We start from the raw sequence: 12,145 nt of genomic DNA on the forward strand, positions 1-12,145 counted from the left end.
CATCATATAATTCTTTCCTGATCGTGTTGTGATCCGTGTACATGTGTTTCTATTCTATTTTTTCTTTACAGTAACTGCACAGGTTGTGCTGAGGTCTTTAACATGTTCACATGAAACAGGGACTGTGCCGATTCAGACGCTTCATTCACAAAAATACTGAACACAATCAGAGTAAAAGAGAGGATATGTGAACATTCCAGGATGTACAAACAGGTCAAAGCTGGGAAAGATTTGCCGACTTTCTGGGAGCGCTTTAAAACAGCCAGCCACAGGACGGGGTATTTTGCTTTTATCAGTCTCGACTCCCGGCCGGGTTTAAGGCAGGAAAATTGCTCTCCTCCATCTCAACCTCTGTCAACACTTCACAGGCATTGTGTCATCCATTATATCTCTGCCGCTCTGTCTCTTCCTGTTCCCACTCCCCTCACTTCCTCCCCATCAGACGCACCATACAGTAAGAAATGTGCCAAACCCTGATCTAAGCAGAGGCTGTTCTTACCGTGATGCATATTTTCTTTGCATGAATTATCATTTTACAAATGATTTAATGAGGATATTTCCCTCTTGGACCCAACAGACCACACACACACCTTTTTCCTGTTCTGTCTGCTTCCTTCTTGTGCTGAGTTCAGAGTCTGCTCTTTGTCAAATGAGTTATTCGACCCTGAGCAGGATTAAGTGGTAGAGAAAATTCATATTGCACAACAGAATGGAGATTCACTTTGAAATGAGATGATATATAGCATAATGAGATGATATATAACATTTTTTGTTACATTAAATAAAATTAAGCCGTTAATTTTATCTCTTGATGTTTTAACGCTGTCCAAAATGTCATACTGTATCAATCAATGCTGTTCTTTAAGGTTTCTGCCTCTGCACATAAACAAAGGAGTAAATGAGAGGTAAAAATAACAATTTTCATTCAAACAGAAAACAAGAGATGCTGAGACTTTTATAAAGTGAGGTATAACTTCAAGTTAATTTGGACACTTTGCAGTCGAGTGCGGACTGTGAATCCAGTCACTTAGAAGTGGAAGAAAATGATCTCTCGCAGATTTACACTCCCACCATCATTAATGATTCACACCCAATCGATTCCACACAGTGCAACAAACTGTGAGAAGAAAACCAAAAGACAAGTGTTTCCTTCCTTTCATGCATTTTCAGCTGTAAATCTGAGTGGTGTCTCCGCTGGACTCGGGCGGCTCAGGGGACTTCGCCGCCTCTCGAGGCGCCGCGGCGGGACTGTCTGAAGTTGTGGCAAACAATGACCAGCCGGTACAAGTTCAGTATGACCACCAGGAAGTTCTTAATGGCAAAGAAACCCAGCATCTGGTGGAAGACGTCGAAGTAGGTCATGACGGTGAGCCGGACCACGAGAAACGGCCCGTCCTGGATGAACAGGGCCTCCGCGACGCTCCACATGTCAGTGCTGTGTTTGGACAGCAGGGAGACCTCCGGGACGTCCTCGTCCCCCTTCTCACTGTCCCGCGTGGAGTTTACCACTGGTACAAAAATGAAAAAAAAAAAAAAATACCATTTACTTTTGAAATGGATTTTTTTCTTGATGTATTTGTGGCCAATTCAAGTGAAGAGAGTATGGATGAACTGGCTTCAGTTACAATCTAATGAGTATGAACATGCTGGATCTGTACAACAACACTTCTGTGTGTTTACAGGCCGTTCAAACATGCTCTCACACTCCAACACACACGCCCACACACCAAAACCGTCCACACACACACTGTCCACTGCAGCTTCATTCAGCTAAGTGCTTTAAATGCAGGACGGAAAAGATACATATAACAGTGTCATTACTGAAAGTCATTCATAAATCATGACACTATAAATATTTATGATCATTTGTGGTTTTGTCTGTTCAAGGAGCAAAGTATTGAAGGCCTTTCTCTTGTCAAAGCCGCCGCTTTGTGACTCAGACTTCAGTGAGTCTGCTTTGTACATATCAGGGGAAAAAAAAAAACACAACTGCCGGTTTGACCAGGGCTGATAAAAAGCTTTTATCTTATCAGCCAAGCAGAGAACTGGAGACTTTGTGGGTTTAACTTGTTCTTCCGGCCCTCTATTTCTTCAGCAAGTCCATTATTATTATTTCATATAATCTGTGTGAGCAGAACACTGATTTGAGTTTTTAGGAGTGCTTTTCGGGTTAATAATTCGACGAGTGGTTTCAGCCAGCCAGCACTGACTTCTCTCTGTTTACTCACAGCACTGGCTTGGACTAACGCTCTGTCAGTTCTTCAGCGCGTTGTTTGGATTGTCCCACTCAGGAAACGGCGCGAACCGGCTGACTCCACGCATTAACAAGGACCTCCAGTTGTTGTTTCAACACATAAACACACACTGACCGGACAGATGTAGAGGAAACTGCAGCATGCTCCAGGTCCACACCGCCAAGACGATGTAGACCAGCTGAGGGCTCTTCTCTCTGAAACACACACACACCACACACAGCTTCAGAGATTTTTTAAGTCACTGTGATTCAAAGGTTTGTTCGAAAAACGCCATGCGTGTTAGGAAAATGAAAGCTTTACAAGGTGGGTCTGAAGAAAACCGTCAGTTATATTAAACTGCCCAATGTTTTAACTTTTTAAGACTTTTGGATATTAGCAAGTGGGTGTGTTCGGTTTCACTGTAATGTCATGGTGGCTCAGAGAGCTTAGAGGAGGTTGGGGAACTAAAACTGGTCAAAAGTCTGTTGTTTTTTGTTTTTCCTTTATAGCCCCGAAACAAAGATCTGGCATCATTCACAGGGCTGTGGTCTCATCTGCAGTTCCTACAAACAAATGGTCGAAAAAGTGCATTCATCTGGAGAAGAGATGAGGATTATTAGCTGCCTGCAGGTCCTCTGATGCAACTTTTTTTCAAGTACGACAGAGAAACAAAGTCTGAACGAACACGTTTGTGCATAAAACAGAGGCAAGTTCTTTCAAGCGCTAAGAAGCTTCTTCAACATTCTTATGGTCTTGATTTGATTTGTGGTTTTCAATCAATGTAATGGACTGTTACTCACTGGCTCTGCTCAGAATACAGGGACTTGTGGATTTTCAGAAATTTGTTTAACAATTGAACTGTTTTTATTTCTATTGCAGTGTCGTAGCTCTCATACACCACCTAAGACATGTTAGGTTGTTTTTTTAGATTTGTTATTAAAGGTTATTGCGTAACCTTTTTGATTTTCTAAACAATATTTCCAAAGCGACTGAGTGGCGAAATTAGTTTCTGAATCTCAAATAACATTGTTATTTTGTGAGAAAAGATGAAGAGTTTCAAAGCTGCTGTCTCTCTGGAACTGTTAGCATTGTGCTGTTGTCTTCCATGAAGAACATCCCTGCTGTTATTTCACTAAAGCTAGCTTACGTAAAACTCTCAGTTCACACGTTTCTGCGCGGCCAAACAAACGTGTCCCGACACTCACTTGACGTCCGACAGCGTCTCGCTGGTGAACTCCAGGATGTCCGCCGCCGTGCCCACGAAGATCAGAAGCAGCTGGGAGAGCTCGTCCCTGGTGACGCCGCCCCCCAGCGGGAGGAGCCACTTTCCCACGATGAGGAGGATGAGGAGGATCTGATGAAGAGCCAGGATCCAGTCGTTGGAACAGACCGACGACAACATCTGGTCAATGTTCTGGAGGAAGACGGAGAGACGGCAGATGAGCAGACTGCTGCAATAACCACTTTATTTAAACTAAATTTGTGACTGTGAACTTCTCCTGAATGTTTGTTTGATGAAGTGGGTAAAATAAGTGGATTTGCGGTTCTGGTAATTATTCATACATTTGAAGACAACTGGAGGCAAACTGCAACGACCTTTTCACGTCATAATGAAAGCTCATGCCATCGTTGTGACGCTGCCATTAATTCATGTGTTTTTAATACTTTCTGGACACTAATGGACGTCTGCGGCTCAGAGCAATACGCCACAAGAAATAGCGACAGCAGACATCAGCTTGGTTTTCATCTTTTAAAGGGATTTTCAGGTTTTGAGATGAATATGAATTATAAAAATCTCCAGAATTATGCCTCAATTACACTATTATGTTACATAACATCCACATTGTTTTTATGAGTGAAACCATGAGGAGCCCCAGCGTGACGCCAGCATTTGGAGGTCTGCCCTCCGACTATCATTCTTTTAACTCTCGTGGGGTAAAAGGGTGCGGTGGTGCTTTCAGAATTTCTATGAATCACTTTAAATGCTCTGCTCTTACTTTTGTTACTGCACTCTTGTATTTGCAATATACATATATAGTTTTTTTTCCCCCCAATGTGAAAGTAAATATTGCGTCTTGGTCGGGTGCAGTGATTTCAATGAACCTGAAGGTGACGACAAGATGGAGACCAGACAGCAGCTGATCACACAACACACAAAGAACGTCAGTCTGATGGGAATCTGCACGATCAGACATGAGTAAGCAACTTTATGGAGTTTCTTGAGAACTGAGCAAGTCCTGTGCCAAATTTGGTTGGTTTCACTACCCTACACATTCCTAGAAATAAAGAAAAAAGTTCCAGTTCCTGTCAGTGTCTGGTCCAGGGTGGACACTGCCTCTGCCCACAGTCAGCTGGTATCACCCCCAGTCCCTGAAGCTACGTTTTATTCCAGGATAGTTTCCCTCTTACCTTCAGGTAGTTCTGGTATGTGAGGTTTCCCATGGACTCATTCACAGCAATCACTCTCCGCACATTCTCCCAGGAGTCAAGCTTTTTGCACTAAAAATAAATAAAATCAGTTACTATGAGGTAAATTTCACAGAGATTTAGCAGTTTAACTACTGCAACTCTTAAGACAAAAGCAAACACAACGTCTGATTGAAACCAGAATAAATTATAGCTCCTATTGTCGCACATCTGTCGTATCAGAGATGTTTGGAGAGCAGCGACGTGCTGAGTCAGCCGTTCCTCTTTGCTTCTGGTCTGCAGTACCTCGGGTTCTTTGGTTGTCGGGTCCTGGTGGTGGAGCTCCAGCAGCCAGATGGAGGGGATGATACTGATGAGGAAGAGGAAGATAGGAGGAGAGAACCTGCGAGACGACCAACAGCACTCTATCAGAATGATTGTGAGCCAATGCATTATAAGCCTTTAGTCTCCTTCCAGTATTGATTAATGACGATCTCTGCAGGTCAGCCTGAGATGACGAAACACATAGTCCACAAAGGAGCAAGTTTCGTCTTCAACTGATCCACTTACAGGAATGATTCAGTATTAACAGCCTGTGAAACCGGAAGACTTTGGCGATTTTAATATCACGTTGCCTGGATGCTTATATTTATGACAAATGTAAAGTCTCATTGTTTGCCAACAAACACACACGTCTAAAATAATTTCAGGCAAGGAGGATGTTTATCTGAGATACTGAGAGTTCTGTCAATGAGAGCTGGGGGGGGGGCACCCATCCTCACTGTCCCAGGGCGGTTTAACAGTAGGAACAGAGGGACAAGCAGGATACACAGCAAATTTTCCAGTGTTGAATTAACTCTGAAAGTGTTAAAGAGTGGTCTCATATATACACTTTTGAAGTGTTAAAATCTCAACACTGACCAGTGTTAATTTTCTAATGCTGACACTCCGTAGAGTTATATTAAAATTCCTCTCTGTTGGCCAGTGTTCCTATTTAACTCTATACAGTGTTAATTCTTAGAATGAACACTTTAAAGTGTATATTTTAACACTTACATTTAACATTACAACAGTGTATATATGAGACCACTCTTAACACTTTCAGAGTTAATTCAACACTGGAAAATTTGCTGTGTAGGCTCAGGGAAGGTGGGGGAGGGATGGAAATCTGGAAAGAGATGGAAAAAATACAGTATATAGAGATCTGTGCAAGTAGACAGTGGAAATTAGTCTAACACAGCAGAGGAGTGCGTGGATGAACCAAACGCACCTCCAAGGACAACCTAATTACAGGGTGTGGATGTGTGGATGCGCGCGTCTTACCATTTGTAATCCTTCCCTTTTCGCCTCTTCAGAGTGATTATCATTTCAGCAACAAGCGGCAGGAAGAGGAAAGTGAGGAACCAGTACTTGGGGTCCTGCTTCACCCATGTCACCCTCCAGACCCCGGTGAGAGCCACCAGGATGAAGAGCGCTCTGGTGATGATCGCGCACACAAAGTTAACCAGACACATGACCGCGCCAGCGCCTGGACTCCTCCAGATCCAGATCCAGATCCTGGAGAGCGGAGCTGCTTCCTCCGAGACAAAAGCAGGCGGACTTCAGCTTTCGAACAAAGTCCCCAAACTTTAAGCCCCGCCTAGAGAAGAAAAACACCCCATCCAGCCCTTTACCCCCTGATCCTCTGACACCGCAGTATCCTGGCAGATAAAGAGGAGCAGCAACGATCGCTGTTGCTGTTGGTTAAAAAATAAATTAAAAAATGCAAGGAAAGCTGCGCCAGAAAGATCATTTTTGTATTTAATTTATAATGGCTTTTTATGACGATTTATCATCGCACTCAGGTTTAATCACAGGCCCCATAAATGTACAGGAGAGGGCAGCATCACATCATGTCTGCTGACAAGAATATGGAGAGCATGTGCTGGTTTTCCTACTGGAAGGAAAAAACATCTGATGAAATGCACTTTGCTTTATTTATGAGCAAATGGCTTTGAGAAGCATTCAAGCCAATACCACAAGGTAATAACTTTTTTCGGTCATGATTATGGAATTTGGGACTGTTATTTGCTATTTTATTATCGCATGAATTATTCCTGAGATATTTTACAAGACATAATGAAGAAAATAACATTTTTGGAACATAATGTAACTGTGAATGCAATGATGAAGTGGAATCTGACAATATAGTGGACTAAAATAAATTTAATGATGTATCTACAGTAGCATCTACAACAGCACAAATGAATTGGCCCATGGCCATATGAGGGATCTAATTTAAAGAAAGGAGAAACAGTCAAATGTTGAATATAAGAACATGATTTTACCTTTCGCGTATTGATGCAGTGAGCCTGTACAAACCTCACTTCCATGTGGAAAGAGTGCTTTGGTTTACTGAGTGATCATTCAGCTCTTGACCCTCCTGATCTTCCTGTGGTTTAGCTATGATGCCAAGAATCCAACACAGTCAATTTCCTCTACACACAGTTCTCCTGCTCCACCAATTTCGTGAAACTTGTCTGAATCTCTTTTCTGTTTCTTGTGAAACTTTTTCCCATCCATGCTTTATCCTCTCACTTCACTGTCCATGAATCCTTTTTGATCCAGCACTCTGAGAACAGCCAGCACTTCACCGGTTATCATCTGTGGTTTACTCCTCAGGACAGTGGAAATGGAAGTGAGTGGCTTCTGAGTAAAGTCAGCAATCTTATCCGGGGTTGCAGCAGTGTGTGCTGAACAATATCGAGACATTCATGTTTGTAAGACAAGGCAAGTTTATTTGCATCGCACCATTCATACACAAGGAAATTCAACGTGCTTCACAAAGGCAAGAGAAATCTCTAAAATTACATTAAAATAATAGAAATAAGAGATATTAAGAAAACAAAAGACAAAAGGCTATTAAAATGGGATAAATTGTTAAGAATTTGAAATTAAGCAGTTGAAATAGTGAAAAATAGAATTAGTTTGAGCAGATCTCAGGTATTCAGGAAGTTTGCTCTATAGGAACATATAAACTAAAAGCTGCTTCACTTTGGTTCTGGGAACACACAGTTCCTGTTGCTGTGAAAAGTCAATGAAAATCACAACCACCAAATCCACAGCGCAATCTCAGAAAGCCACAGCACAAATGCAAACGCCACAACACAACAGCAAAAAGACATAAAACAAGAGCCAAAGCCAAACACAAGTACAAAGGCCACAACATAAACGCGTGGCATAAGAACAGCCTTTGCTACCGGCGGACAGTATTTTCTGACGGAACCAAATAATGGACTTCAGAACGCGTACGTAACGTTATGACAATTTAAACACAGTAACCAACATTGCTGATTCCTGAAAACACATTACTTACTTTTAATGTGCATTTATTAACAACAATCTCAATTTTACTAACATTTTATTAAACTGTCCTGTTATCAAAATAGTCCGTCATAAAATATTGTCCCCTGGAAACAAAGCCTGTTCTTCCGACTTCTGCGCTCTTCCATTGCGGCCTTTGCATTGTGGGTATTTGCTGTTGTGTTGTGTTCCGCCGTTCACATTATTCTGTCCTACCTGAGAGGTATGAATGCTTCATATGAGGCGAATAGTATTATATATGTTTATATTCACATTTTATTGACATGGAGTCAGGGTAAAGTAATTTTAGTTTTTGGGACCAATAACAACCACTTCTGTCTGGTCTGGATTGAACTGGAGAATATTCTGGCGCATCCACACATTGATCTGATAAATACACTTACTTAATGAAAATAAGGGACTGTAGTACTGTAATCATGTGCAGACATTGAAATATAGAGTTACATGTCATCTGCATAAGCATGACAGGAGACACTGTGGTGTTTAATAATCCAAGCAAGGACCAACATGGTCTCCATTTCAATGGTTTTTCCCAAAAGTGGAAGATTTGATATTGGCATGGGGTCCAAGATACCTTTTTTTTTTTCTTTAGTGATTTCATTACTGCAGTTTTTAAAACCTTGGAAAAGTGCCCTGACTGAAGGGAATCATTAGTACATTTGGAGATTTACAATGAAAAACATTCATAAAAATGTTGTTGGCAGTCTAAGTATTCCAAATGTTATCCAAAAGGCACAGATGAAACCATGATGTTTCCTGAAGTTGAGTCACACGCTGTTTGTCTTCCTCTTAATATTTTATCTGCGAAGAGGCTGCGAAATCGTTGCATGACTTGATGGACAGCAGTTCAGGAGGGACTGACGCTTCGGGGTTTCTCAGTCTGTCTACAACAGAAAACAGTGTGCAGGCAATGCTATTGCTTCTATTGATAACCTCTGAGAAAAATGATTGCCTTGCTTTTTCCTCTCACTGCTTGCAGATGAAGACTCTATTTATAGACGCTGTAATGATATTCTTGAAAAGATATTCTTATATTGTGAGATAGCCTTTTTTTATAGTTGTTGTTTATAATGAGAAACTTTAGTCTAAAAATGTACTCAATTTTCATTTGATGGAATAATTGAAAACAAATGTTGGATTTTTCTGTGATGCAGGCTATTTATTTTTGGTGCAGTTTTGTGGTAATTACATGCATGATTGGTTTTCTTTGCCTGTTATGTGATTTTATAAAACTCTGACAATAGAACCAAATTATGCAAACGCTATAAAAGCAGCATGCACAACTGAGCATGACAACACACAACATTCATGCAAATGAGATGCGATGCCGTTAAAACCTGCAAATATATCCATTCTTTGTTTTCTAGATCAAATAACGGCTTTGCTCTGCCGAAAAGACACAAATAGGCACAACTCACTTCCTAACATTAGTCATTAGGATTTATTCAACATAAAGCCTTCATTATGCAGTCTAATCACACGTCTTATTATCTTGCCATGCAAAAAAATACACCAAGTGTGCAGTAGCTCGCTGAGTCTACAACACACACACACTTGCCCAGCTCTCTTTGTTAGGACATAACACTGAGCTTCATTCAGTGCGGACAGCCAAACTCTGCAAGGAACTGAAAAATAATGTCTTTTATCCCCACAAGGACTATTGGTCCTGACATGGTTAGTTTTACTGCTAAAAAAAAAAAAGATCTGATGCCATAGAAAAAACAAGTACTGTGTTCCTATTTGGCTGCGTGCTGAGTTGATTTCTATTCAAATCAGTCTGGCCAGTCAGCGCAGCGGAAAGGAAACAGCATAAAGGCCCGTGACCTTGGAGAGAAGACAGACTTTTCCTGTCTTTGTTCCAACTTGTCTATCATTGTAGCTACACTGACTTGCATCACATGAAAATCACAATGAGAATTTCAAACAGTGAAAAAAAAAAGGTAAAGAAAAAGAAAAGGAAGGCTAGTATCCAGCTACATGCAGGAAAAAAGAGCTCTTTTACATCCGGTATCAAAAACCAGCGTAGGATGAGGGATTTTTTATTTCACTGTTATTTTTTTTTTAAATGCTGCTGGTGTATCAGTGAATCGTGTCCCTCGTGTTTATCCAGGTTCCTGGTTTCCAAGCAATTGAAGTGTAGAAGAGATGTGTTTTTTTTTTTTGTTTTTTTTTTAAAGTGGAACTGAAAGGAAAGGTTTAATGAAGAGTGCTCCCACTGATGACAGCAGTTTCTGTAAAAGAGGAAAAAAAGTAATGGAGTTATATTAATAGTCACTGCTAAAAAAATATAATCTTGCATGACTTTAGTTCCTCAATTAGGATCAGAATGTGCAAATAATTTTATCCGTGAAGTGTTGAGTGATGACTTGTCAGACTGACTCAATAACGTCAAATGAGTTTAGATCAGCTAGTTGGAGGAAGACGCTCTAAAATCTGTGTTGTAGGAGTTTGTGAGCGGAATGGTTTATTAAAGTGAAAATTAAACAATTGAGATAAACTTTGACCTTTAAAGGTACACAGTAGATACAAGATGATGCAAATGTGAGCTAAAGTACCAAACGAGATGCTCCTCCTCCTCCAGTGAGCAGGAGTTTAGTGGAATTGAAATCTGGTAGAGAAAGACTGCAAATTAACAATTTAAGTAGTTGTGATTCAGCAATTTTATCACAGTAATCAGTTTATGGTGGAACTGTTGAAGCGATGTTGGAGTTATTCTCAAACGGTTACTCAAGGAAACAGCCTCTTTCCTGTGGGCCGAGATGTAAAGGCCATCAGCGGCGTCACACCCGCGGCGTTGTGTTAGCCGGTGATTCATCGTGAGGGGGCCGCCGGAGACTCAGCCCTCAGCTGTGCGGGGATGATAATGACGGAGATGGCCGAGGGGCTCTGGTCACTGATCACAGAACAGAGATTCCCTCTATGCTCCTGCTTCAATCAGCACTACTACAGAGCTCCTGCGGAGCGGCGCTGTTTGCTGCCTCAGCACAAAGAATAATCTCGTCTGTCATGTAGAAGGGAAGAAAATGGATAACGCAGTGGATCGGTGATTGAAATAATGCAGGCTACCAATACCTAGAAGTTAAAAAAAAAGCAATGAATTTCCAAACTGAAAATAGACTATGGTTACTATGGTTTCCAAAAACAATCTTAAGTAACACTGTAATGAAAACAGGTGGATCGAGAATGATGGCTATGAAATGCTTTTCTGGGAAGATTTAATTGATTTTTCTTCAAAAATGATTCATATTTGATTTGCGCGCCTGGTCCATGCGACTATTTCTGAGGCTGAATCACTTCAGTAGCTCACCAGACTCCAGGTTTACTTTAAATCTCTCCTCCAGGGACTTCTGGTGGTGTTATCAAGAATAGCGAGAAAATTATTTGATTATTGAGTTGCCAAAACAGATTATCATCTGCATGCTTGACTTGGCACAAGTTTTATACCGGATGCCCTTCCCGCTGCAAACTTCAGTGGCATTTGTGAGCAGTGGGAATTAGATCCTGAGCTCCCAGAGGTTATCATAGTTTAGAAATTTTCATCAGTTTTTATTTTTATTTTTATTTTTATTCCATGTCTCCAATTTCAGTTTAATTTAATTAGTTTTTATGAAGTTTAGTTATTAAATATCATTAATATTTTTTGCATATTTCTAGGTTTTAGTTTAGTTTTATTAGTTTTATTTTTTTAATTAAATTGACTTGTTTTTGGTGTGCGATGATATCCGTGACATTATGGTCCAGGAAAATGAAATGTTTATTACTTTAAATAATGATCAGTCCATATGATAAAATTCAACTGTGGGAGCATTTAGAGATGTTTCTTGTAATGTTTTAAATGCAGCCTTACAGTACGTCAGTTCAATACCAAAACCTGATTCAGGGCCAAACTCTGACTCCTCAGTTGTCGCTGCTGATTCAGCTACAAAAATAACTACACTCTTTCGTGGAACTTGGCCATTAATCAAAGAATTTTAATTCAAATTAAAGTAAATTAAAATAAAAGAGCCTATATATATATATACACTTATGTAGAATTCTGGAAGTAGGGGGTGAGCTTGTTGCCCAGGATGTGAGGCTGCAGTGTGTTGAATGCAGAGAAATCTGCAAACAGCCATATACAAGTGACCATATTTGGTACAGCT

The 12,145-nt window shown here is 40.6% G+C and overlaps 1 protein-coding gene across 1 annotated transcript; it reads right to left on the reverse strand.

Annotated features, from left to right (window-relative positions):
• Window positions 1-6,209, reverse strand: LOC115399379 (transmembrane protein 26-like). The gene is made up of 6 exons (XM_030106703.1): window positions 5,964-6,209; window positions 4,947-5,043; window positions 4,644-4,733; window positions 3,440-3,648; window positions 2,370-2,449; window positions 1-1,508 (listed from the first exon to the last, which is right to left on the reverse strand). Exons 1-6 carry the CDS (start codon window positions 6,152-6,154, stop codon window positions 1,210-1,212), a joined length of 966 nt encoding a protein of 321 aa, XP_029962563.1. The 5' UTR covers window positions 6,155-6,209; the 3' UTR covers window positions 1-1,209.
• Window positions 6,210-12,145: the final 5,936 nt, after the last annotated feature.

The sequence above is a fragment of the Salarias fasciatus genome, chromosome 13 (genome assembly GCF_902148845.1).
Source record: "Salarias fasciatus chromosome 13, fSalaFa1.1, whole genome shotgun sequence".
NCBI lineage: Eukaryota > Metazoa > Chordata > Actinopteri > Blenniiformes > Blenniidae > Salarias > Salarias fasciatus.

What these genes read in the sequence shown, in the direction of transcription:
- LOC115399379 (XM_030106703.1), bottom strand. Translation starts at nt 6,154, where the DNA reads ATGTGTCTGGTTAACTTTGTGTGCGCGATCATCACCAGAGCGCTCTTC. An exon ending in CATACCAGAACTACCTGAAG is followed by an intron (nt 3,649 to 4,643) that starts GTAAGAGGGAAA and finishes GTCTTCCTCCAG; the next exon opens with AACATTGACCAGATGTTGTC. An exon ending in GTTTCCTCTACATCTGTCCG is followed by an intron (nt 1,509 to 2,369) that starts GTCAGTGTGTGT and finishes TTTTTGTACCAG; the next exon opens with TGGTAAACTCCACGCGGGAC.